The following is a 27,105-nucleotide window of genomic DNA, read 5'->3' as shown; positions in this document are numbered from 1 at the left end:
CATCTATCAAAAGTATTTACAAATTAGTAGGGATTTTTCACATTGCTCTTCTATTGTCTGTCACTAAAGAAATAGAAAAAACCAAACATTCCAATTGAAAAATCTAGGCAGGGCCAGGACTCCAACATAGTTTAAAAAATTTCACCTTATTTTGCCATGTTTGATGATCTTCAAATTTAGACCAAATCTATCACTTTTTACTTTTTATATACAATTGCTTAACTTTTGCCTGCCTTTACATACATAGATTAAAGCTCTCTTTCTCAGGCTTACCAGGCTTTAAAGGTCAGAGGGGAGACAGGGGCCTGGCTGGGCCACCTGGAATCAAAGGTCTCAAAGGCTCTCTGGGCTCACGAGGTCTCCCAGGTCCTCCAGGCTCACGAGGTCCCCCAGGACTTCCAGGCAATAGAGGACTGATTGGCTTCCCAGGAGAGACAGGTATGTTAAATATCCTGCAGACCACCTCACCTATAAATTCTCTTGTAGAGGGAGCTCTTTTCACTGCTGTTAAGATTAGGAAGTAGTTTGCACCCACCTCCCTTTCTAGCTTCAAGAATAAGACTGCAGCAGGCTAGAGTCAATAACCATAGAACCATTCCTTGATCTTTCTCTTATGATAAAAACAAAGGGATGAATGTAGTTTGATGCATCTTAGTGCATCCTAATGCTTTATATATTTGTTTTGCAACACTGACATATTTCTGTATATTATTACCTGACTATTTGTAATAGGTTGTAATACACTATAATAAGAGGAATATGTTTAGGGTTAACAGAATCCCTTGGGTGGCAGTCCTGAGGGGCAAATGGAAGACTGAACATTCTTCAAGAAGGAAATTTTTAAGGCATGGGAACAGGCCATCCCATGTGCCAAAAGATGAGCCAGCAGGGAAGATGAGCAGCTGGGCTGAAAAGAGTTTTAGCTGAACTCAGGACAAAAGGGAGTGTATGAAGTCTGGAAGAAGGGATGGGCAGCTCATGAGGACAAGGGTGTCTTAGGGTTATGGGGGGAGAAAATCAGAAGGCCCAAAGTGCAACCAGAACTCAATCTGGCTACTGCTATAAAAGACAATGAAAATGCTTCTAGAAATATATTAGCAGCAAAAGGAGGGGTAAGGAGAATCTCCATCTTTTATTGGATAGGAGGGGGGAAACACAATGACAAAGGATGAGGAAAAGGCTGAGGTACTTAGTGCCTTCTTTGCCTCAGTCTTTAATGGCAAGCCCACCTGTTGTCTGGGTACCAGACTCCTGAGCTGGAGGGCAGGGACAGGGAGCAGAGCAAAGCCCCCATAATCCAGTAGCCACATTCAAGGTCTGGTGGTGTGTTGGGGATAACTGCTTAGGAGTAAGGGTAGCTGAAATCTCCAGGGGCTGACTGCAAGTAGGGGGAGGCAATTTGCTTCAGTGGAATCTGGGTTTCAACAAAATTTGACCCTGGCATGAAGCCATGCTCTAATTATTGGTTCTCTAGTTCTGCTGATTTCCTAAGAAGTCCTTCTAAACATCCTGCTTTTGCTTTATGCTATTCCTTAGAATATGACAGCAACAGTATAAGCAGATTTAACATGTAAATAAAGCATTTCATATTACCAGGAAGCAAAGGCATTCAAGGACCCCAGGGATTCCCAGGACTCCCAGGAATACAAGGCCCAATGGGAATTTTTGGTGTAAAAGGTGAAGAAGGAAAAATGGGTCTACCTGGGCCTAGTGGAGAATGTGGAGATATGGGAATAAAAGGTTTGTAAAAATCCACTTCACTCTGTAGTTATATTGCTGCTATTTTTAGTTTTGTTATTACTATGTTAAAAATGTGTTTAATTTTTATAGGAAAGAGGTTAATCCTTGCAAGGTGCAATTATAGGCAGACCAAAATTGCTGTCTTTCATAATTTCACAATCTTTCCTAATTCTTCTGATTTAATATCAACCTGGATTATGATTGAATCAACAAAAATCAAGGGAAGGATTGCAAATTCTGTCAGCAGTGAGCCTACTGAAAAAACTGAGAACCACATTAGTATTAGAAGGCTTTCTCTTTTAGGAAAGTCACCACTCAAACTGATTTTCAGGACATGTCACTTGTGAGGATCTATTTACATTGCATTTGTTACTCCCAAGGTGAAAGGGGACCTCCAGGAGATAGTGGCTGCATTAACCTCCGTCTTGAGAAAGGACAAAGGGGGGACCCAGGGTTTCCTGGTGAGAATGGGCTGAGAGGTGAAAGAGGTAAGTTCATAAAAAAAAGCCCTGCATGCATGCACACACATTCCTCTGACATAAGTCACTGGTGGTTTTCACAGTGTGGACTCAGGGCTGCAGTAACATCCAGCCACCATGTCATGTTCACAGATACCTAAACTGGCCACAGAGTTTCTTTGCATTATCACTAAAGCAACACAGCAAGAGTGAAAGCATTGCCATATTGAAAATCAGTGTCAAACACTGCCTTGACTTGATTGGTCATTATCTTGTTCTGCAATCAACCTCAGGTGAAAAAGGCAACACTGGTTTCAGAGGCACGCGAGGATTTCCAGGGAAGAATGGTGTTCCAGGACTGCCAGGTGACCAAGGTGACACTGGAGTGATGGGGTTTCCAGGATCACGGGGTTTGTCTGGACCAAAGGGCCTTCCAGGAGTTACAGGTTTTCAAGGAGAACCAGGTGACCAGGTAAACAGAGTGGTAGTGAAATGTCCCGGACTTTGCAGTTATCTCCTGCCTCTAAGAAATATGAAAGGTGCTTGTACTGAAGAGACAGCCAGTGTAGTAGGAGCCGTAAATTCCCTCATGAAACACCTCTGTGCCTTGGTTACATTTTAGCAGGAACTGTGGTGGGAGTTAGGAAAGGACCCCTCTTAGCTCCTTGTTCTGATGCAGTACTTTACCACGTGGGTGAAGTCCAGGCTCCACCACAGTAAACAGGGGGCAAAAAACAGATGCACAATCAAGTTCTTAAGAGCAGATTGACAAACCACTTACCACGAAGATCATAACACAGCAGCAGCACAATTATGCAGTTAATATGTCTCTGCTTCTTCATACCCTGCTGTGTGAAGTGACCAAGGAAACAGACAAGACAAAGCAAGTCATCTTTGCCCCAAGCAGAACCCAGGCAAGAGCAGTGTTGCTCAAGAACAGATACACAAAATCACACAAACATTCCAGGCAAGGTATAATTACTCATTTCTTGCATGCTGGGTAGGTAGACAGTGAGATTACATGAAGGAAAAAGCACAGTTATTTTCTTGGTAAAGGGATATACTTTTGCTTGGTTTATTTAATTAAATTTCTTTGGTGATTAAAGGTCATTGTTCAAAAGTCAAAACAGGGAACTCTACATTTTTATTGTGACATCACAATATTTCTGGTTAATGTTTATAGTAAATTTTGGGTAGCATACAACAATTTTTGTATTTATATTTTATGGTACCTTTTAAATCAAATTATTCAAGCCATCTGTGAAATTAAGCTGTTTGAGCCAAGAATGAGAATAAGCTATAAAAGTACAAATTCAAAATTATTAGCAAGTCTAACCTACAGCACCTTGTTGGTGGCCAGTGTTAGACAAGTAACAAAGGCAAGATGATTTTTTGTTGAGCTTAAGATACAGTTTTGCTAAGAGAACCAAATATTCCTGCAGATCATTCCTGCTACACATATGTCAAATATTTTTATTTTGTTTTAAAAAAAAAAAAACCAGGGTGATGCTGGCTTACCAGGAAACCCTGGATATCCAGGACTGACTGGCCCCAAAGGATGTAAAGGTAATGAGTCTATATAGACATGCTCTGAAAAGAGCAATATTGTTAGGATATATGTGGGATAGATGGTGAAGACTCACTAGAAAATTATTTTCACTTCTGTCCTCTTTTCCCATAAAATATGATTAATATTAGAAACAAGTCTCACTTACCTAAAGGCAAAAGTTGTATTTCAGTATATTCTTTAACAGCTTGTTCCTTTAAACGTAGATATTGCTAATTTAGAAGATAAATTCCTGTCAAATTTCATAGAACTTAAAAATTCCATCAAACCCATGTACAAATCCATTCTTATGGATATGGAAAATTTGTCAAATCAAAGAAGAGAAAATGCAATCAAAGTGAACTGTCACGATTTGCATGTGCCAAAGCAATTTTTTCATTTTGTGTTCTCTTAGCCCCTTCTATAGCTGTTTATATCTATTAATGACTTCCCTGATCTTAAAAGAGTCCAGCTTTGGTTTTGTGGATGGAAAGGATGCTTGTATAAAATGGAAGTCATTGTACCTCAACAGGCAAGAGAGGTGACCCAACTCCTCTGCTTGGTACACACGGTCGAAAAGGGCCTCCAGGAGATCCAGGATTGCCAGGTACCTCTGTCTGATTGAAGACAAAATTGGACTTAAACATTTATTTTCTCTAAGTTTTGTTGGCAGGGGGAGCTCTGCTCCCTGTGCGTTTTGAGCCATTCTGTAGTAATTGCTTTTCTTTTTTTTTCTTTAAGGACTTTGTGGATTTCCAGGGGAGAAGGGTTTACCAGGTATCCAAGGGCAGCCTGGAAGACCAGGATCCAAGGGTGACCCTGGATATCCAGGGCTACCTGGATTACCAGGTAATGCCAAAATTTAAGCAATAGTGCCATAGAATAGCTCAAAACAGGTATGGAACAGGAGAAGGCAGTTGAGGCATCTCTGTGAGGAGGATGGAGAAATCAGAGGTCATATGAAGGGGGGCATTGAAAGTTATTTCTGTACCTATAGCAGCAATTCTCTGCTCAGTCTCAGAGAGCAAGATACATCAATTCTTCCTACATCCCCAAACATTTTCAATAACACTGTTAACAGAGTGTGCTGCATAACATGGGGAAAAATCAACAGTTTAATAAAACTGCATATTCACAGTGTTCCTTTCACTCTCAGGAGCTACAGGTCCTCAAGGATTGCCAGGAGAACCTGGAGAAAACGGGAAACCTGGAATTATGGGACCTCCAGGATTGCAAGGGTTACCTGGATTCCAGGGCAGAAAAGGTAAACAGAATATATAGTGCCATTCTAGTGGTAATGTGACAGTACCAGACATAAATACTCTTTCAGTGGTGAAAATGGAAAAGGCCTGTGACTGTGATTTGGACTATGTGGTCTCTTAAACTGCTAGAAGACTTAGGCCAGTTCCCATTACCTTTAAGCAGGAATATAAATGCTGCTTTGGAAAACTGGGCTACAATCTAAAGTGAGTAAGGATGAAGGCAGAAACAGAGTCTAGCTTAGTTGATGTAACCAGTAGCAGAACTTTAGGAAAGAAAAAGGAGTTTGCAGTAATTCAGTTGTTTCACTTTCACTTCAGTTATGCTGTGTTCTACGTTTTCACCATGGAGTGCCACTGTTACTCCATAAACCCAGCAGGCTGCTATGACAGCTTTGGTTTTAAAATTTATTTTAACAAATTGTGATAACTTGAGTTGCATTTTCTTGCTGCTTGTCTGATTTTGGAGTATTTAACATAGAAGTGTTTCCTCCAAATCCTAATTTACAGTTCTTGCAATGATTGTTGTGTTTAGATTGAATGTCAGTTCATCTATACAATTGTTTTTGTTGGAGAACATTATTAACTTTTACTATGCTTAGAATTGAAATTGTAAGTTATGAATACTCTATAAAGAAAGTTATCAACTCTGTATCCTGTGTTTGTTACAGTGTTCCTCGTAACCAGTTCCCAAACAGGAAGACTATTAGGGACCCATATGCAGAAACCACAGTAAAGTAACACTTGGGGCTATAAAAAATGGTTAGAGAGGACAATAGAGCCACTTTTTCAAATTCAGCTTAAGGACAAATTGAGAAGGTTTCTTACCAAAGACTGAAAATTCAAATGAAAAATGGAAACAATTTATGATTGCTTGCAGTAAATAAGCAGTGCTGATTTAAACTGTCATGACAGATTCCCTGCTGGCACATAATGTGCAAGAGAACATTTCAGTGTTGCAAAAAAATATTTGCTGTAACAAAGGCAGAGAGATCTGCAGTGGCAGGGTGTCTGAAAGGGATCAAAACAAAAAAAACATTATTCTGCTGAAAACTTTTTTTATAATTAATGGGCTCTTTCCTTCTTGCCATAAGACACTTCTTTACTATACTGTGCAGAAGTTATCCCAAGTCCTGCACAGGAACATAGCATCAACACACGTCCTGCAGAGGGAAAAGTTCAGTCCCAAATGGCAATTCATTAGAGACCGAGTTGCCTGCTAAACTGAGGGTTCTGTGTATTGCCAGCATAGCTGAAAAGAAGGTTAATACCTTTGAAACTGTACCCAGTAATGAAAACTGACTGGTATTTGTATTCCAGTTCAACTGGATATATAGATTTTGTGCTGTTTTCAACAAATGCTGGTGCAGGTATTGGAAATGAAGTGGGTAATTCATAGCCAAGTACATGGCCTCGTTAGTCTCATTGGTTCTCAGTTACATTAAAGGTCTTGTGCCTGAACTTTCAGATTTTAAAGAACTTCTAGACTAAAAAAAAAAAAAAAAGCTAAACATCATCTATCAAATCATAATCCCATTTTCTTTATTACAGTAGTTTTACTAGTTAAAGGCTTAGCCTGGCAAGCCTTACTTGTGTGAGTAATCCTTGATGGAACAAGTAATACTCAGCCCATCACCAGGAGGACCTGTGTGAGTAGGAGCTGAAATGGGCTGTACAACACAGAAACAGTGGTTCATGCTCAGGTCAGCCAATTCAGCTGTACCTAGAAATATGGGACCATAGCAATCCAAAAATCTAGAATTACAAGTGCTGATATTATAATGGATTGTTGGCAAATGTGTCAGAAATTCCCTGGAAAGCAAGTAAAACCAAGCCATCAATCTTGCCTGAATGAGCCAAAGATCAAAAAAGTTTTAAATGGTGACCTGGGGGCCAAAATTAATTAGGAACTCTTAATAATTTTAAAATACCACTGTTTAACTCCCCAAAAGCAGCTCTGATGTAAATTTTTAAATGGAAACGTGTCCAACGTACAAGAAAGCTACAGAAAGCAGGAATGAAAGTTAGAATATCATGAAAAGTTAAAGAATAGTCAATTAAGGTCATAGAAGATTACAGGTCAGATTACTAGTATCCTGTATTATAAAGTGGGTTATATAGAGAGTATATTATCAATGTTTTGCAGGTTTTCAAAATATTTTCTGGATTTAAAATTTTTCCAGACACTCAGCCAATGCCAGTGAACATCACTAGTGACAGAGCTGCTCTATATACTACCATGTGTCACCAGAGGTTTCAATTATAGATTTGTTGTCTTCAAAAATTTTATGCTGCTCCATTCAAAGAGTTTTTTTTTTTAATAGAGTGATGCAAAAAACCATAGTTTTCTGTGTGAAATCTGCAGGATCAGAGAAAAGAAGCCAGGTGGAAATTTAGCCTCTTTTTGCTGCAGCTGGGTTAAATTGCACTTCAATTTTGAACAGAAGCTGTAAAGAAGTTCCAGCTTTACAGCTGTCTTTGATAGTGTCTGCATCCCCATCAGTGGCCATGAAGTGGTAGCACAGTGAACTCTGGAGTAGCAACCACATGTAGCAGCAGCAGTCCAGCCACAGACACAAGGTTCTCTATAGATTAGCCCATAATCTGCTAGCTGCAGGATGAAAGTACCTAAAAGGATTAAAAGTTGTGCTTTGTGATTGCTTTGATGTGAAACTGTATTATGACTGCTATTTTCAAACTTTTCACATTTGCCTTTCCAAAAAGACTGCACTGCAGTGTGATCTCAGCTGCAGTTGCCAGTAATCAAATTCAGCAAATACTCCATCTTGATCCAGTATGTGTTGTCAGATTAAAAAAAGGCTTGATTTTAAATTGTGACTGTGAAGAGTTGTTGTGGTACCCAGTCATACCTGTGTAACACCTCTCAGGTCTTCCTGGACTGCCTGGACTGGATGGCTTGGATGGACTAAAAGGTCAAAAGGGTTCTGCAGGAGCTCCAGGTAAAGATGAGAAATAGCTGAAACAGAAGATCTCCTACATAACTGAATGTGCAGGGGAAGGTGCATGTTATTTTGATGTTTGCCTTGCCCAGAAGATATTATTAAGGCCCAGACTAAACTTTCAAACAGAATCTGAAGTATGCTTAATGGCACACCTGCAGTTCCTTGTGGGGAAAACTTTCAAACTTCCATTACTCACATAGTTTTGTTGGAACAGTCAAGGCTGTTTATAAAATTAAAAAGTTCAGTGCAGATGACTCAAAGGAGAGTCAAGTCTGGGTTTTTTTTTTTAATTCATAAAAGATAAAACTAACAAATTAAAAGGAGACTTGTGAAATCCCAGCTCCATTTTAAGTCCATGAGACTTGTGCCTCACACTTAAGAGGAATGTGGATTTCACTCATATTGATGTATTTGCAACCTTAAAAAGGTGCATTTGAAGCACTACTAAAAAACAATGCTTACAGTCTATCTAAAGATTACAAATATATGCTGATAGAAAATTAAATTTAGAACCATGCAATCAGTTTACATTTCAAGTTACAGACAATAATGACACCATATAAAATAACCCTTGAAGAAGAGCATTCAAGCAAAAAGATTACTTACTTTGAAAGTGATGAATTAGGGCCAGATTCAACAAAACTCTATCCAGCTTCCAAGAGAGAACCAGAAAAACAGCACTAGGCAACCCTTGCAAGGAGGAACATCTGCAACTGGTATTTCTGTTCTGCACATCTGTATTTGTACTCGCTGTAAGCTTTATGTATATAATTGTTTCCTTATTAAGGTCAGAGTGAGACAGGGCCCCCAGGATACTCAGGAGAAATTGGACCAAAAGGAGACAGAGGTGAACCTGGATGGCCTGGTATTCCTATTCCAGGTTCCCCTGGAGAAAGGGGATTCCCAGGATTTCCGGGTAAGAAAAGGTTTTATCCAAAGTGCTGCTCTACAGAGTCTAATTTCAACTCACAATTAATTTCTTTTTCTAAAGGCTCTTACTCTGGTTAATATGACCCTTAGAAGATTCTTTCCCTAAGAACACTTCTGTTGTAACATGCTGATGTTTCCTAAGTAGAGATACAGAGACTCCAGACTTTCTGGTTTATGTTATAGGAAAGAATGAAAATAGAAAATTATGGACTTGAATAGACTCAGGGAACTTCTAGGTAGGGTTTCGACTTAGGAAGAAATTCCTGAAGAAAAAAGTGCAGAAGATCTGTCAGTCCCAGAACTGTAGTAAATCTATCAACTGTTCTGATATAAGTGCAAGATAGAATTGCTTCACAAGATCGCAATGGTTATTTTAGAGCTTAGTGGTACAGGAACTGCACAGAAATGGGAAAAAGCAAGTGTTTGAGGGCCACAGATAAAGGAAAGAGACTGGAGCATCTGTCCTATGAGGAGAGGCTGGCTTGCTTTGGCTCCAGAAGAGAAGGCTCAGGGGGAGTTTATTAATGTGTGTAAGAACCTGATGGGAAGGACCTGGAGACAGTTCCTTCATAGTGATATCCAGTAAAAGGACAAGAGGGAATGGGCACAAATTGACATACAGGACATTCTACTTAAATAAAAGTTTATTTTCACTGTGAAAGGAATTGAACATGGGAACAGGTTGCCTGGACAAGTTATGAAGTGTCTGTCATTGAAGATACTCAAACCTCAGGTGGACAGAGCCTGAGGCAACCTGCTCTAGCTGATCCTGCTTTGAGGGCAGGGTTAGTCTAGGAAGTCTCCAGAGGCCCACTCAAGCCTCAGCAATTCCGTGATTAGAGGTGACATCAGCTTTACACTGCCAGACCTTGCCACAGTCACATAACACATGGAAGAAAAATAGCAGGAGGTGAAATATGGTTCAGTGAATTACTCTAAGATGAAGACCCAATCATTTTTCTTAGTTTGGCTACTAATTTGTGAATTGGGGAAGTCAGCGGAATGGTGCTGTTGAGAAAAAAAGAGGTTTAATTCTGAGATGTACTAACACTGTTTGACATAAGATAGGTGAGGTCTGCAATGGTTGTGACCAGCTTTGAGAAAAAGAGAAAACTCACCAGAAAGTAAATGGAAGGATAGGGTCAAAGGCAAGACTGAAGAAACTAGATTTGTGTTTTTTTGTAGAAAAGAGAAGGCAACAGAATGCAACCCACGTGTTAACAAGCTGCAACTGTTCAAAAGTGTTGTGCAGAGGATGGTAACCTGCAACTCTGCCTGTCACAAGCAAGAGCATAAATGTTTTATTGTGTAAAATTTCGGATTAAAGATTAGGAAAAAAATGCATTTAAGGCTGGTAAATTCATCTTGTTCACTGAGGTTTTTAGGAATCAGCATAACTCCCTTTTGCTAGGAACAATCTGTGAGTACTCATCCTGCCCCAGGCAGAATCATTTCGCAGTCCCCACTCACCTTACGTTGTTACTGTTTCTCCCATTGTGGGAATTCAGGAAAATGTGGCTATCCATGGTAATGTGCCAACATGTGATGATGTATTATTCAGGTTACATAGATTTTATGGGAAGAATTAAAAATATAAAAAAGATAATGAATATTTTCACTTTGACAAGATGGCCTCATTAGCCTGGGGACTGGTATGTTTGGTATACAAGTGGGAGCATACATGACCTCCGTGACTTCTCATGTCAGCATTCTTTTACTTACTAACTTCTGTTTGTAATCTAAAAACTCCCCCCCCGCTTTTTTTTTTTTCAATGTGATTCCTTAGGTAGAAGAGGACCTGCTGGACCCACTGGACCTGTGGGAAGATCTCCTGATAGTGCTTCCCCTGGTCCTCCAGGTGATCAAGGATTACCTGGTTTAGACGGCATCAGAGGTATTAAAACTAAACCCACCAATTTTTATCGTGTAAAAAAACCCCCTAAGACTATTAGGAATAACAGGGTTACTGTCTGTGAAACAATATATGGAAGTGCATAGGGAATAAAGAAACTCATCACTGCCTCAGTGAATACACAGAGAAGTGAACACCAGGTAGATAACCTAGGTAGAGCAAGGACAAAATGTAGCTCTCCAGATTAAGCAATACAGTAATAAGTCTGTAAGATATAAATATAGAAAAACAGTGTTTCAATGAGTTTACCAGTAACTTACTGCCTCTTCTGCTTGCACAAATTTAAATAACTTTGGGAACAATTCCTAGCATTGTCTTCCTTGGACAAAGGCTAGCACTAGTATTTCCAGAAACATGCAAGGCCTGTCCTGCATCCTAGAGAAAAAAAAAACAAAAATCCACCAACACACTGGAGTAAAATTAAAAAAAACCCTACTAGCAGAACATGGTTATTTTTAAATGTTTGTACTTTGTGTGTACATTAAGAATAAAGTTGTTTTCCATAGGTGATCCTGGGAATCCTGGTCCTCCTGGAGAAACTGTCTTTGTGCGAGGAGATCCAGGTGATACCGGCACTCGAGGGGCACCAGGTAATCCAGGGCCACGAGGACAACAGGGAACCAGAGGCCCTCCAGGCAGCCAAGGAAGAGAAGGCCCAAAGGGTATGGTCAGAGATGTTTTTAAGTTCTGTGTCCACTTATGCCCAGCCCCTGTGACTGAGCCTTGTTCCCAAAGGGTGGCCATTGGAGATGGAGCTGGGCGGAAGGGGTGGAGGATGGACATTGCACAGCTCTGCCTGTTTACCTAGACACAATGGGGTTGGGCTAGAAGGTGAGAGTAGAGACACATTCACATTCACTGCACCTTGTTGGAAGACACCTCTGCCACTCTGAGAATAAGGCAGTAAAAGATTTGAGTTTGCCAGATAAGCAAACCGTGACCCCACCTCAGGGGTCTTGAGAAACTATGGAAAATGTGATGTGTTTGAACTAACAGTGTCTCACATCTGCCTCATGTCAATAGCTTGGGGCTTTTGACAGATTCTTTAGTTTGAAACCAGCAGTCTACATACTCTGCTTCTTTCACACACTGTAGAGGAATCCTGTCTACACCAATCACTTCCAGTCTCTACAAAAGGAAAAGTCATAAATATTAAGTTAGATGCAGACCGGGAAAAGAAGAAATATGCATTTCTTTCTGTGGCACAACAGAGTTGAGGATTCCAAAGCATTTTTTGTTACTCAAGTATCCAGGCTGCATTTTATTTTTCTTTGGTTTTATTTCCAGGTCCTATGGGGGTCCATGGCCCACAGGGTCCACCTGGTGCTTTAGGACAACCAGGAGACCAAGGTTTTCCAGGAAGACCTGGTCCCAGAGGTCCCACAGGTACTTATGAACCTGTTGCTCGTTGTCATTCAGCTGTAACTGTGATCCTTCTATTCATATATAATCATACTAATGTTAACTTGCATGGAAATAATTTAAACAATCTCAGAAAAGAGACCACTGCAGTTGCCAACCTAAATGATTTCTCATTTGATTAAAAATTTCTGAACTGTTTCTAATGTCATCTCATGTAAGTGATTTCAGTTCTCATTCCATTCTTTACTCTAATTTACATGCCTGAAACTTGCTACCACCTGCACCTCAATGGCCACAATCTGCTTTCCATTTTTCAAATCCTTCAGGTTTCATAGGTAAGTTTATGACTTTTGATTATTGTTCTTTTCATGGGAGCTCCCTTAGGAATTGAAACATTCAGTTCTTATTAGAAGGAATCCTTAAAGTGGTTTCTAGGAATATTAGGTACTTCCAGCAGGACATAGTTCTAATACATATTTCACATAAACAGCAACAATGTCATAAGAATGCTCTGCTGAGAACTCTCATGCTAGGATGTCAATTAGACTTGTGAAACATTTGTTTCCAGTTCTCATTTGGGTTTTTTTTTTTGTTGTTGTTGTTTTCACACAAGATGCTTTCTAACCAAAATTGTAGCAAAAGCTTGAATCCTAACACTGGATTACTACAAACACTGAACTCTCTATCTGACTAAATGTTGATCCAAAATGCAAACAGACAAAAGCTGCCAATAACTTTCAATATACAAAATATGACTATTCTTTTTTTATTATTATTATGTATTATAATTACTTGAAATGGCTGTTATGGGTTAGATTTTTTGGCCTGCCTATTGATGGTTCTGCAGAAACAAAATAGACAAAATACTGCAAATTTTTCCATGTGCTAAGGTGTTTGCACTGAAGCTGGGTAGGTAGACTTTAGGCTTTAACTCAAATCAGTTTGAGGCACATTGAGACTGAAGCTGTATACCAAATATGTGAAACATAGAATCATTAAATTATTTAAGCTGGAAAAGACCAGATATCAAAATATCAGACCCCACCCAGCACTGCCAAGCCCACCCTTACACATGTCCCCAAGTGCTACATCTACATGCCTTTTCAATACCTCCAGAGATGGTGACACCACTACCCTGGGCAGCCTGTTCCAGTGCTTGACAACTCTTCTCATGAGGACATATTTCCCAATATCCAATATAAGTCTGCCCTGATGAAACTTAAGGCCATTTGCTTGTTACTTGGGACAAGAGACTCTCCACAATCTCCTTTCAAGTAACTGTAATAGAGCAATAAAATCTCCTCCAGACTAAATTCCCTCAGCTGCTCCTCCCCAGACCCTTCCCAGTTCCATTGCCTTTCTCTGGACACACTCCAGCACCTCCATGCTTTTCTTGTAGTGAGAAGCCCAAAAGTGAATACAGGATTCAAGGTGCAGCCTCCCCAGTGCTGAGCACAGGGGAATGGTCACTGCCCTGGTCCTGCTGGCCACACTATTGCTGGTACAGGCCAGGATGCCAATGGCCTTCTTGCCCACCTGGGCAAAGATCACAGCCCAGCTAACATACACTTGCTAACACTGGCTTGCCACACTGTTAATACTGTGCTAAGAGACTAAGTGTAAAATTAAAAACAGTAGGACTCAATAATTCAAGATTTTAAAATATTTAAAGTACAGTCTTGAACACCCGAATCAGCTAACATTTATGTTGACTTTTTTATGGGAGCTATTAGCCAGTCTTGCAATTCACTTTCCCATTACACATTCCAGGTGACCCAGGTGAGCCAGGAAAAGTGGATGATTCATGCCCTACAATCCCAGGGCCTCCTGGGGAAGCAGGGCAAAGAGGACAGGATGGCTCTGCAGGATTACCAGGGCCAATAGGCCATCCTGGACCCCAAGGTAAGCTCTTGTTTTGAAAGCTTGGATGTTCTTCTCTGCCATTTGAACCTTTTCAACTTGTTGTCTAGAGTTACTTCTCTGTGTTTTACTCTCTCTACTCCTTAAACACTTACTAACATTCTCCAGAAACACACAGTGGGCTGGTTAATTCTGAGGATGATGAATAAATGTTGCTGAACCAGGCTGTTGAAGCCTGCCTACACTACATTCCCATTTCCTAGGCCTGGCAGGGCAAAAGCAGAAGGCACTGTTGAGAAAAAGTAGTATTTTTCCTTTTTCCCCACCAAATTATAAAGCAATGCCTCAAACCATCCCTGTGGTTTAGACCTATTTGGAGGATATTTAAAATATGCATGCTTTAAAATCTAGCAATAATGAATCCCAAAGCTCTGCTAACCAAGGTCCTAAAAGGACACTGAAGTCAGAGAAGTGGCTACAATAGAGGTCTTTTTCTGCTAGAATATGAAAAAGTTACCACTAAAGAAAACGGACCAAAGAGATCTTAAATGGAAGTGATGAAAGGCTGAAACATTCTTCTGACAGATGAAACGAAAACGAGGGAGATGCTGGTACTGGTGATCCCGAAAGAGAGGCCACTTTCACAGAAACACAGCAGCAGCTGTATTGCAGAGTTCCTTCAGTTTAGATGGTGGAATCCCTTGTGTGGTTTTAGGTATTTCCTTCTTGGGAAACCAAAGTTTGTTGTCTTGGCTGCTCTGGACATCCAATGTGTCCAGAGGGGAAAAAAAAAACCATTACTGTTTCCCAGTAGATTCCCTGCAGCAGTCATTCCCATCATGAAAGGAAACAATGCATTTTTTCAGTTAACTCTCTAGTTCTAAGTATCTTAGTTGATTTGCAAGCTAAAAGGGGTTTCTGGGGTTTCCATTATATACATCATTAAGGGTTTCTGTAAAACTAGATGATACAGCGATACACATATTTGCACTGGTTTTATGAAAGAAAGAAATAAATAGTAGTGCTTTTCCTTCATTAAGATTGGAGAACCCAATTTTTTCGTGGCTTGGAAGGCAAACTGGAAGTTTTATTAGCAAAATCAATGTGTTTTATTAAAACCCCTCAATGTGCTTAAGCTTTGGCAGAATAACTGCAACCAACATAGAAAAGCTGTTAATTTTTTTGACTGGCTCAGACTTTCTTGGTAAAAAATAACAAGGGGAAGTTTGAATGTTCTAAGACAACCTTTAATTGCTCAGTCTGCAGGTTAAAAGCAAAGTCTGCAAGGATATTACGGAGAAACAACTGTGGTGGGTGCTAGAGAAACACTCATCTGAAAACTGGTTTTTATCAAAAGGGGAAAACCACTTCTAAGTGCAACAATACCTGATAAGTGTTCCTTTGTTCAATTGAGATTATTTTTTAGTTTTAAGTAGCCAGTGAACAGGCCCAGTATTATGTGCACCCTACATGAGATATATCTTCGACTGTCGCAGCCACACCTTCTCTGCTAATGTATAAAATGCATGGACATGTGAGAAATACAAAAAGGTGAAGCTATCAGGAGCCTAAAAATGTCCAGTTCTGCAGTTTCTAAGTTTTCTAAGTACTGCAATACATCCATTACTTCAAAGGAATTTCATTGTGTTCTAAGACTTTGCTGAATGGGGTTCTCAAAGCTGACAGTTTGGCTTGCCTCAGGAGGAGTTACAGCTCATTCCATGGTACAGATCCTGATGGCAATTCTGCACGAGGCTTGCATGATAATGTTTGTTGGGGAGTACTTTGATTTCAACTGTAAATCACACAAGATCTCTGGAGAGGATGGAAAACCTTATCAGGAGCTGCTGTTCTAAGTCATGCCTCTGAGCTACTGCTGTGGTCACAGGGTGAATAATAGTGAAGAGAATTCCCAGCAGAAGCAGTTCTGCACCTCCCTGTCCCAGTGTCCATTTCGCTGACTGGCCCTTTGTGTTCAGACAGTGCAGAACCTTAAATGCAGCCCTGTGAAGGAAAAAGCACATACTTTGTATTTATCTAGGCATAAAAGGTGAAGAAGGATCATGTGGCCTGCCGGGTCAGGATGGGTTACCTGGGGCACCTGGACCACCAGGTGAGCAGGGGAGCCGAGGAGAGCAAGGATATGCTGGGCCACAAGGTAAGGCTGGAGCATGACTGCGGCGGGGAGATGTGTGTGGGATGATGGCACAGACTCGGTTTTCTCTCTGCTCACCCAATTCCCAAATGGATACAGCCACATCTAGCCTGAGATTCCATGACACCGCTTGCCCCCTCTCAGTTCAAGCACTGATAGTGACATTTGTGAATGATTTCATAACAAGACCTGGTGAAAGAAAATTTATCTCGGCATCCATTATTAAGCAGAAAGGCAATTAAGCACCCATGCTCAGACAGCATATATCAATAGGCATGCATCTCTGAGCCAGGGCTAATGGGGCAACTGTCTGGCAGTAATTAAAGCTGTATTTTAACTGTGACTGCTCTCTAATAAATTAAGGGTTTAATACATATGTGAGCAAGGGGCATCGACTGTTACTGCAAGGATTCAAATTCAGTCCAGACATTCTGTTCATCCTAGTAAATCTGGGAAATCATTGCCCACTTCAGTTCATTTCTTAATCCATACACCACAAGACAGAGCCACAATAGAAAAGCCAAGTGCCAAGCATTCAGTGGCAATCTAGTTCATTTCTCTCCCAGAAGAAGGATAACAGAAGTCTACTTGTGTCTTTATTGCCCATGACAGCCTTGAAGTTGTATTATATTCAGTTGGGAACTTCTTATTGAATGTTTAACACACAGCTGGTGTGAACTTTTATATGTTATACAAGTAAATTTATTTTATCTTTCTCCAAGGTCCACCTGGCCAGACTGGTGTCCCAGGACAACCAGGGCCCCAGATTAGATCTGCAAGTGGATTCTTGCTTGTCCTTCACAGTCAGTCAGACAGAGAACCACTCTGCCCACATGGGATGCCAAAGTTATGGACTGGCTATAGTCTGCTGTACCTGGAAGGACAAGAGAAAGCCCATAATCAAGATCTTGGTATGTATTCTACATAATTGCACTCCAGCTAAGGGATAATACAGTGTTATCTATGCAAGGAAAGACAAGTCACATGGAGAAAGCTATAGAACTGTCAGTTACCTATTTTCTATGGACTCTAATTTACACTGATGATAATAAACTTTGTTATGCTGCCCCATTGTCACCCATTTTAAACGGCTTTCTGCTGCTCTGCAGTTGAATGAAAAAGTATTTCTAAGTAATTTTGACTTGAAGCTGGAGAGATGAGTGGTTTATTTCACTTATCCCAGCTCATTTTAGGCTGTCTTTGAAGTCACTGGAGAGATTTTCCTAGGTCAGAAATCTCATTTGGCCACTCTGCAATAACTCCATGGAGGATCTGCTTCTTTTTCACTGTAGACCCAGCCTGGGAAAGAACTGGTTGAGTAAGGACAGTTGGACAGAATAAGTAAGCTTTAGAAGTAAATTATGCATCATGTGTACAGCAGAATCCTGTGCTTTTCAGAGTCAGAAGCTAATATTTTTTGGAAAAACCAAAGTGAAATTTCTTCCAGAGACAGCTCCTTTTGGTGCCTTGGGTCATTTCTTCCCTGTCCTCTACAATTCTGACTAAAATTAGATGTCTAAATAAGCTGCCTGACTTGCAGCCTGAGGAACTGATTGGTGGCAATTTGCACAGAAAAATTTTCCTAAATTCTTGTTGACTTGTTATACGAGAGTCAGAGCAGTCTCTGAGGAGGAAAGATCAAGGACCTAATAAGCTGAACAAAAAAGAAGTGTTTAAAAGAGCAATAAAAAGAGCTATTTTTAGAATAGCAGTGATGTTTCAGAATGTGTTCGCTATTGTGTGTTTGGCATTCCCCAAGAGAGCCCCGTTGCTAACAGAATGCCTCATAACAGCAGTGAAAATAAGATTCAAAGAAAACAGAGTCCTTGTCTCCTGTGTGATTTTGCAGGCATTTTTCCTACTCAGGCTACTTCAGATCCTTCATTAGTACTGGAATGGAATATTATCAGTGATAAACAATACTGGCTTCTGTACAGAAATGTCACATGTCTTTAATGAAGGTGTTTGGGTTTGGGGGCATTACAGAAATAACACTTCACACACCGAGTTCAAGGCAGAACTTTGTGCAGTGATTATTGCTAACTAAATAGGCCATCATGAAACTGTTCTAAATTCAGTTCTGGAAGAAGTTCACCACAGAAGTATGCACTGGTCACTTCTTTGGTTCCCACTGATGTCTGCTTGATAAGAATTTTGCAGGATTGGTTCTGCAACAGCCCTCAATCCTTTCACTTTGGGAGTCTGAAATCTTTCTGAAAGGCAGTAGGACAGCTGCATTTCAGTTTAATGCACTGCTAGCAATGGCTTGTCATACTTCACAAAAATGTTTCTGTTTATCAGCATTGTCATTTGGTTTCTCACTGCTCCTAATGAGTTTGTAAATAGCTGATCTCCTTTTAAACCAGCCGCCACCTCTTGCCTAATTTATTTTTCAGTGTTGGCACAGCTAAGAAATTTGTTATCATAACTGTTTCTCATGGTGACAAACTACATCATGTTTAAATATCCGATTGACACAATTAAATATCGCTGGTCAAAAGAAGATGCTGGCAATAGGTCTCTGTTTTTCATGTAGACATTTTGGTAAAGGGCTCGGGAGGTTTAACAGCTGTGGATTACCTAGGTCCTGCTAAAATACATAGTTTTGTAGCAACATTGGCCAGAACACAATTTTCAGCTCACTTAGGAAGTGGAATAATCGGCATCACTTGCTGCTATTTTCAGGTCTGGCAGGATCCTGCCTGCCTGTCTTCAGTACCATGCCCTTTGCCTACTGCAACATCAACCAGGTGTGTTACTACGCCAGCCGCAATGACAAGTCCTACTGGCTGTCCAGCGCCGCCGCGCTGCCCACGGCGCCGCTGTCCGAGGAGGAGATCCGGCCCTACATCAGCAGGTGTGCTGTGTGTGAGGCCCCAGCACAGCCCGTGGCACTGCACAGCCAGGACCAGTCCATTCCTCCCTGCCCGCTCAACTGGAGGAGCCTTTGGATAGGATACTCTTTTTTGATGGTAAGAAAGTGGGTGCGTGATTGTATAGATAGGTTTCTTTCATCCAGCTCTTGTGTTCTAAAGGCTCAAAGAGTTTCAGCTCTGGAAAGTAAATTATTCAATGTCTGGCAAACATTGAAGAGGAAAATTCACAATAAACAGGACGAAGGTCCAAATTGCAGAACCTGGCTGTAGCTACTTATACTCTACTCAGACACTTAAGATACATATTTCTTAAAATTACATAGGTTTTGCCCTCCTTGTCTATAAAACACAACAGGATTTTTATGTACAAACACATGATTTTAAGAATTAGAGTTCCAGGTCTTTTTAATGCCATCCTCAAGTTACATTTGCAGCAGTTTGGATAACGGCATCATTCCAAATCAACCCAGACTACTCCTTCCTTCAGTTTGATAAATACCTGAGCCCGCTCTAGACTTTGAGATTAATTTATTACAGAGCAAAATAAAGATTTTCTCCAGCAAAAGAAGCTTACTCCAATTTAAGATTACAAAATACAGCACAGTTAAAAGCGAGTAGGGAAAAAGACAGATGAACATCATTTACCTATTTTTCATGCACAGTTACCACATTGTCTCTCTGTTCTTTCCAGCACACTGGCTCTGGTGACCAGGGTGGAGGACAGTCCCTTATGTCACCCGGCAGCTGCCTGGAAGATTTCAGATCAGCACCATTCATCGAGTGCCAGGGCCAGCGGGGAACGTGTCAGTTCTTTGCTAATGAATACAGTTTCTGGCTGACCACTGTGAAGCCTGAGCTGCAGTTTGCATCAGCCCCCGTGTCAGGGACTCTTAAAGAAGGACAAGAGCAGAGGAGAAGAATCAGTAGATGCCAGGTATGCCTGAAGCATGGCTAAGAAGCAAACCAAAAGCAGGCAGCTACTGAGAGAGGCTTGCAGGACGATGAGCAAGGTGCTAAAGTTTTCAACAGCAGCTCGTGTTTGAATCTGTGTGAGAGTGTGCAGCACTGTTCTCTTTGTTGGAATGGAAAAATGAGACAAAGATGAGGGATCTGTTGAGCCTCATCCACCCAAATACACACATCCACATGCAGTAAAATCTTGTGCAAAAAAATGAATTAAGAAAAGACGAAACTCTGTCCCATTGGAGTCCACTGCTGTAATGTACAGGGAACAAGGTGAACTTAGAGGATTGAGTCAAGCTGTGAAGGCCAAGGACACCATACCTGTTGTGCAAGAGAATGGATTTCCTGTAAGAAATTTACAGCAGGAAGAATATGTGCATTTACATGGCATATTATAAATATTTATCGATACCAACAGAAATGTGCAAACATACAAATGTCAAAGCCCTGTAGTAGCCAAATTTCCCAAGCTAAAGAAACTTTGCACTTGCTGTTTCCAAGGGAAGGGAAAAATGTACTTGTTAAAAAATAATCTAATAATAAAAACAATGAAGATCAAAGTCTTATGGCTGCAGTACTGAACCAGACTCTGAAAGAATTGTTAATTGGGCTTTCATAGGCAACAAAAGCTGCAAATCCATTTAACAGTAGATTATGCAAGAAAATAAAATTAGCTGAGATAACAAATCCTTAAAAACCTGTATTTATATTTACAATTAATTTCTAAGAGCAGTTACATTAAATTATTAAACTCTAATCCAAGTTGCCAAAGAAACAAAGCAATTTCTAATATTAATTGAAAAGAAACAGTGACATGGTGATAACATGGGTGAACTTATCTGAGTGATGAATATAAGAAGTGTTAGGAAAGTAAATTGCATTAATTTTTTCCTTCTTTGTTTGTAAATACACCATGGAAAAAAAGAAACATCACCATTAAGACCCTTATGGAATGACAGCTCTGAAGATCCTTTTTATTTTTTGAAGCACTAATCACCTTCTGAAAAAAATGAAAACAAATTTGTACCTCCTTCATTCATCTGTAAACCCAGAACAATTCACTGGTTCTATATTGTGAGGAAACATCTGAAAACACAGATTGCAAATGGAGAATCCATCATGTGCAGAAGGGCCACAAATGCTCCTTTTACCACTTAAATAAGCTACATTTTACCAGAATGGAATCAAATGCTTTTTCCAGCACTTTTAATTTCAATTTGTGTTCATTGAGGTGCCCCCAGCAAAAGGATTTTCAAGGAAACTGCGATCCTCATCCAAGGGTCCTAATTCAAAGCAAATTCCCTCTGAAGCCATCACGAGTAAAACAGGCTGATCAGCCAATTTAAAAGCTGGATACACAAACTCAAAGAGCAGGAAAGGCAGACATTCCAGGCTCAGCCAAAGGAAAATAAAACAGTCAGAGGATAAGTCCAATCAAGTGTAAATACATCTGACTGTGCAACTTCCTCCTGACACAACCAACCAAACCTCTCTGATAGTGCTGTTCTTATGTGGTGGTCAACTGACTCTGCCCTTTCACCTGGGCAAGGCTCAGGAGCCCTCCTGGGGCATGTGCCATTCCCACCTGTGCCAGGGAACATTTCCCTCTGGGACAGGGCACACCTCGGGTCACTCCCGGGTGATCCCGACTGCACCTGTCAGATCTGACACTGGAGCAGGGGCCAATCCCTGCCATTGGCCTGGATGCAGGAATTCCATCTCCTCCTGACTCAGGCAGCATCCCACGGGCAGGGGAGAGCAGCTCCCCAGCCTGACATAAACCCCAAGGTCTCAACTCAGCAAGATGCTGAACAGCTCAGGAGTTTCCTGCGGGAAGAAAGCAGTGGGTGGAGAGGAGCACCAGTGCTTAGGGCAGCTCTTCTCCGAGGTGTGAAAGCTGCTTCCAAAAAGACCTCAGCTAAAGCCCCACGGGCTGGGAGCTGCAGCTGCTCACAGTCACAGGAACACCCAGTGCCTCAGGTGATGGCCCCATTTCCTGAGTGGATTTAGCTGATTCCACTCTCAGGTCTCGTTTATGTGCCTCACCTGACAGTGCTCACCAGCTCCTCCATCACTCACCTGCAGGCTCTCTTCAGGTGAGAAACTCTGGAGAGGGGCTGTGGCTTTTCTGGAAAGCAAAATGGGGCTTTTGGTATAAACTGCACTGAGGTAAACAATAACTAAAACTTTACATACTGGGTTACTGCAAACTAGGTCATAGGGACAAGGTGAAGACAAGGGAATAAAAAGGGGTTCTGGAATTACATCTGTGTTCACCTAACTTGAACAAATGCACCAAAAAATCTTGAAAACATTAGCAAAAAGCCTCCCCAATAATTTAAATAGGCCATTTCACAGCATTTTACCATGTTGCTCTTCTGTTTGCTTTAAAAACATCACCCCCCACACATTTGTGTATCATTTTGATGCAGAATTTTTGCAACTGTGCCACTTCCATTTTACTGTGGTCTGTCTATATATAGGAAATGTATTTTTAAGCTACTACTGATAGGTCAGATATTTCATAAGTGTGTAAATTCCTATTCCATGCTTAGCTAACTCCAGAAGGCATTTGTCAGAAATATTGTACTAATTCAAAATGAAATTGCAGATAAATTGCTTAATATTACACACCAAGTAAAACAGATCAAAGTATAATGCACCAGATGCTTTAACTCTGCTATCATTTGCCAGTGACTATAAGCAGAAAAATAATTGGTAAATTATTCATAGGAAGCCTATTTATGAAATTAGGTGTGAAAAGGCATAGCTCAAACTGTGAAGAGTAAAACCACTCCTAAAAGCAATGGCCTTGTGCTGGCCCTTGAAGTCCAAATTACCCTTACTATGGCATTCCAGAGTTGGGATCTTGTGTAGGTCCAATCAAGAAGTGTATTTCATCCTCAACAGCAACCGGGATATTAAGAGCAACACAGACAATGATGCTGGCTGCATGTGGGTGTCAGTGAAACTGGAGCTATTTGGGGTGAACTGCTCTGGAACTAAATTCAGAACCAGTGATTTCCAATGAGATATGCTTGCTCATCACCCTGGCAAACCATGGCCAGGACACAGGGAAGGTCCTGGTTCAAACTCAAGGCAAATCCTCAGGGTAGGTGGCAGATTCTTGTCCCTCAGAATTTCTAGAGGAAAACAAGTGGAAGAAAAACACTGCATGGCCTGAAACCTGATTTGCTTACAAGAAATGTGGCCATTTTTGCTTCATTTGATGTTTTTCATTACAAGGAAGCAGATGCACAAGCCCAATACTGAAAACATCTCTTGAATGTCATCTTTCGGTGCATAGAGAGTATGCCAAAAGGGAGAGACTAAAGCAAAACTTAAAGCTGGTATCACTTCTATTATATTTTACCATAACGGTGCTATGCTGAAAAACCGGGATTTTTAAAGAGTACTTCAAATTCACCTGTGTACAACAAAGCTTCTGGATTTGGAGTCCACAATCCACATGCATGAACAGCTGTCAGAATAAGAGGACAACAAAGCTGCTTCAGCTCCAGACAGAGTGGGTGCTTGGCTGGGCCTGGGGGGTGCTACAGCCTCCTACAGCAGCAGTGCAGGGGCCATGGCCAGGCCCTGCTTGTTACTGTGAGCTGTCAGGGGAGCTGGCCCTGGCTGGCAGCCACACATCTGCCCAGCTGCTTCACCCCCCCAGCAGGACAGGAGAGAAAACAGGAGAAAGAGCAAGAAAACTCACTGGTCAGAATATATCTATATTCTGGGAAATCACTTACCAAGTACTGCTGGGGGCTAAACAGATGCAGCTCAGGGAATTCAATTTATTATTTTGGGGAAAAACTTGATAAACCTTAAAGTTTCTCATGGTGAACTCACTTGAGGCCCTGCTCTGCTGTCTTGTCACCACAGCAAGTGCCAGTCAGTCCCTTCAGTGAGGCAGGGGCAGCCAGAAGCTTCTTGGGGTGGGTGTTGTTCCAGGTACTAAGTGGCTTCTCTGTGCTGCACCTTTGTTGCGCTGCTTTTTTCCTAATGGTTTGTCCCTGACCTCCCTGTTGGTGGTTAACTCCTCAGGATTGGTTCTGTCCCAGGTTTGCTCCCTCCTTCCCCTGACAGCCGGGGCTTTGGAGACTGGGGGAAAACCCATCACACCTTCCTCCTCGCTCTCCTCCTGTGCTCTGACATTGCTCCTCCGTGGGCTCCAGCCCTTTTGTGGGAGTACCTGCACTGGCATGGCTCATTCCCAGAATCACATTATTATGTGCAACAAGTTTAAGCAAAACTGGTCCAGGGATTCTTCCAGAGTAAACTCCTAACCACAAAAACCTTGTTCCTACTTTGGCCGGTTCATGAGTACCAGAGGAAAACAAAAGTAGTAGCAAAACAGTCAAACCCAGAATTCCTACAGAATTCCTGTATTTAAGCCAGATTAAGCAAACCTTTTATCCATTAACACAGGCAGCTCTGTTGTTTGAGAAGGATCCCCCTAAAGCTTTAAAGCACACTCTGAATGTGCTCTGCACACACCTGCTGTGGGCACACAGGACCAGCCTGCAGGGACCGTGCCAGGGCTCCAGCACAGTGTGTGGGGCCACACCAGCAGCCTTCAGCAATGCTCTGACTTGTACCATCATCCAGATTCAGGGCATAAACCAGAGCCATCTGGGAGTCTGTTTCTGTTATCCCACATGGCCACTTCAGACTGACGGCCCAGACTGACTCCCGGCCCTTCCAGGGCTTAGAAGCAATCCTTAAGTAACTTGTAACTGCACTCAGTGGCCATCCACAGACAAATGCTGCACAGATGAGGACTTCTAAGGCTTGACTTGTGTTAGAATTGGCTGAGCAAGACAGAAAACAACCATCCAAGGCCATGGGGAGGAGCTCTAATGGGCAACAGTTGTTTGCAAGAAAAAGGATCTCTCCAAAGCCAGCTGTGGGAAGCAGCAGTCAGGCAAGGACAGAGCCCATCAGTCAGCAAAACAACAAAAAAAAATTGTCAGCTCTGGTAAGAACTTTCCAGCAGGTGAAGCAATTGCTTCATCAAACTGCAGATCTATTTCATGACTGGATCTGATTTCAGAAATCGGCATTTCAAACTGACCAAACAACAAAAACAGCTGCTGAAATTCAGCCCACCTGAACCATCTGGAGAACTAACCAGGTGGAGAAAAAAAATCCTCATCAGCACTCCAACAGATGCTGCTCCATATTCATATTTAACAGCTTTCCCCTTTCCTAGTCACTTCATCCAGATGTTCCAGAAGGTACTGGAAGTTCAATTAGAGGTGACATTTTATAAGTGCAAAGTAAAAACAACTCCATTATTTATCATTCTGAGTGAACCTGTCCAACAAGCACAGTTCCTCCATGTAAGGCAGCACACACACCTCCACAGCACAGCTCACCTTGTGCTTCACCACACACTGCCCCACGGCTTCACAAAAGAAGACAGGCTTGAGCTTTGTGGGACTTGAAATTCCACTTGTTTAACTTGCTTTAAAGAGACAGAAGAAGGAAATTCTGGAACACTCTAGTTTATTAACAAAGTTTACTATCTACATGTTTAGAAATCTTTTTGCTTGCACTCCTTTTGCTGCAAATTAGGCCAATTTCTGCTGGTAAACACTAGAGAGCTGAGTTACTGCTGTTCTCATGCAGCAGGAGAATGTTGTCATACATATCCTTGATCTGCTCTTTCACTAACCCAACTGATTTCTGTGAAAAACTGTCTGTCCTTCTCCAGTTTTCTCAGCTCCTGAAAGAGTAAATGGATATCAGAATTTATTTTAAGACTTTTTAGAAAGCTTGACACTCTTTCAGAAACAGTTCCTACAACTGAAAGCTCAGAAGTGTTAATATTTTCTTGCCTTCTGAAATCTGGTAACAAGTAAGAAATAACCAATTTTTTTTAATATAGGGAACAATGAGAAGCTTATAATAAACCCATGCAATGATTCTGTCCTTCATGTCTGCACACTCCAGAAGCCACAGCACAAACACCAGGATCTGCTCGCCAGCTGTTGTGTGGAAGCACAATCCACACTCAGTCCCCCAGTGCTGAACCAAAATGGGCACAATTCCCCAGCCGTGGAATCAGAGGGGAAAATGAGAGCAACCCCCATTGCCATCCCCTCCCAACAGCAGGGAGGGCAGCTGGACCCCAACTCCTTCCCAAGCAGCCCATGCCTGCTGTCACTCTGCCATGCTGGGCCATCTCCACACTCACACCTCAGGACAGCAGCTCTGGAGAGAAGCAGCAGCTTCAAAGGTTCAGAAGTTCTCTGTTATTACATAACAGCATATATACACTTGGCACATAGGAGTATCATTATTAAACAGAGCGAGGGGTGGCCAGAGCAAGTTACTTTAGTCCTGCAGACCAAAAAAAAAAAAAAAAAAAAAAAAAAAGAGAGAGAGAGAGAAGGATAAAAAAGGCAAAACTACTGGCCTAAAGTGGCCAGTTCCTTCACTATCTCCTACTACACCCTATATGTCTGTTTTCTTGTTATTTTAAGGGGCATTTTTTTCCCTTTAGGAAAAGTGGTGCTGCCAGGGAAAACAGCATACTGACACAAAACCACAGAATTTGCCTGTGCTTAAAGATAAGATGGAAGAGGGGGAAAAATTTTAAAAGCTAAGATGTGATGAAAGAACTGTGTTTATTCTTGGGCTGTGAGGAACCCTTATTTATTAACAGTAATATGTTAGGTTGTTCAACCATTAAATTTCAAGAATGTGCCCATTAACAAGTCTGCTGATTAGGATTAATTAGGGAGTGGAATTTCTTACATGGTACCTGATCACAGAGTTTAGAGGAAGTACAAAAAACTCACAAGAAATCACAGCTCTTACAACAAAGGAATCAAACTGCAGATGGTGAAATATTTTATAAAAAGCTACATTTGCTTCAAGAGCCCTTACTTGAGGCAGTCAAGCAGTGACCAGGACCAAGAATAAGCAAGGTCCAACACCTACCTGGGTAACTGCCCTTAATTTTTGTCCCTGAAGACACCAAGTGCAGCAGAGCACACTGGAGACTCATCTGCCACATCTGCCCTCAGCAGGGCTCTGAGCCCTAAATTGATGGGGGCTTCAATGGCAA

The 27,105-nt window shown here is 41.4% G+C and overlaps 1 protein-coding gene across 1 annotated transcript in view; it reads left to right on the top strand.

The window, feature by feature from the left end:
- Positions 1–23,551, top strand: part of COL4A4 (collagen type IV alpha 4 chain) — a 62,934-nt gene extending 39,383 nt beyond the window's left edge. The window contains exons 30-47 of the mRNA XM_066326281.1: positions 268–438; positions 1,597–1,740; positions 2,121–2,228; positions 2,492–2,670; positions 3,701–3,764; positions 4,277–4,351; positions 4,486–4,593; positions 4,901–5,008; positions 7,892–7,963; positions 8,754–8,882; positions 10,683–10,790; positions 11,315–11,470; positions 12,096–12,194; positions 13,941–14,072; positions 16,072–16,188; positions 16,908–17,096; positions 18,871–19,157; positions 19,753–23,551. Coding sequence (XP_066182378.1) covers positions 268–438; positions 1,597–1,740; positions 2,121–2,228; positions 2,492–2,670; positions 3,701–3,764; positions 4,277–4,351; positions 4,486–4,593; positions 4,901–5,008; positions 7,892–7,963; positions 8,754–8,882; positions 10,683–10,790; positions 11,315–11,470; positions 12,096–12,194; positions 13,941–14,072; positions 16,072–16,188; positions 16,908–17,096; positions 18,871–19,157; positions 19,753–20,016 — 2,510 coding nt within the window. The 3' untranslated portion in view covers positions 20,017–23,551. The remainder of the gene's footprint in view (positions 1–267; positions 439–1,596; positions 1,741–2,120; positions 2,229–2,491; positions 2,671–3,700; positions 3,765–4,276; positions 4,352–4,485; positions 4,594–4,900; positions 5,009–7,891; positions 7,964–8,753; positions 8,883–10,682; positions 10,791–11,314; positions 11,471–12,095; positions 12,195–13,940; positions 14,073–16,071; positions 16,189–16,907; positions 17,097–18,870; positions 19,158–19,752) is intronic.
- Positions 23,552–27,105: the final 3,554 nt, after the last annotated feature.

Source organism: Sylvia atricapilla, chromosome 10 (genome assembly GCF_009819655.1).
Source record: "Sylvia atricapilla isolate bSylAtr1 chromosome 10, bSylAtr1.pri, whole genome shotgun sequence".
Classification (NCBI taxonomy): domain Eukaryota; kingdom Metazoa; phylum Chordata; class Aves; order Passeriformes; family Sylviidae; genus Sylvia; species Sylvia atricapilla.
The sequence above is the reverse complement of the archived record's forward strand: the minus strand, read 5'-3'. Positions and strand labels throughout refer to the sequence as shown.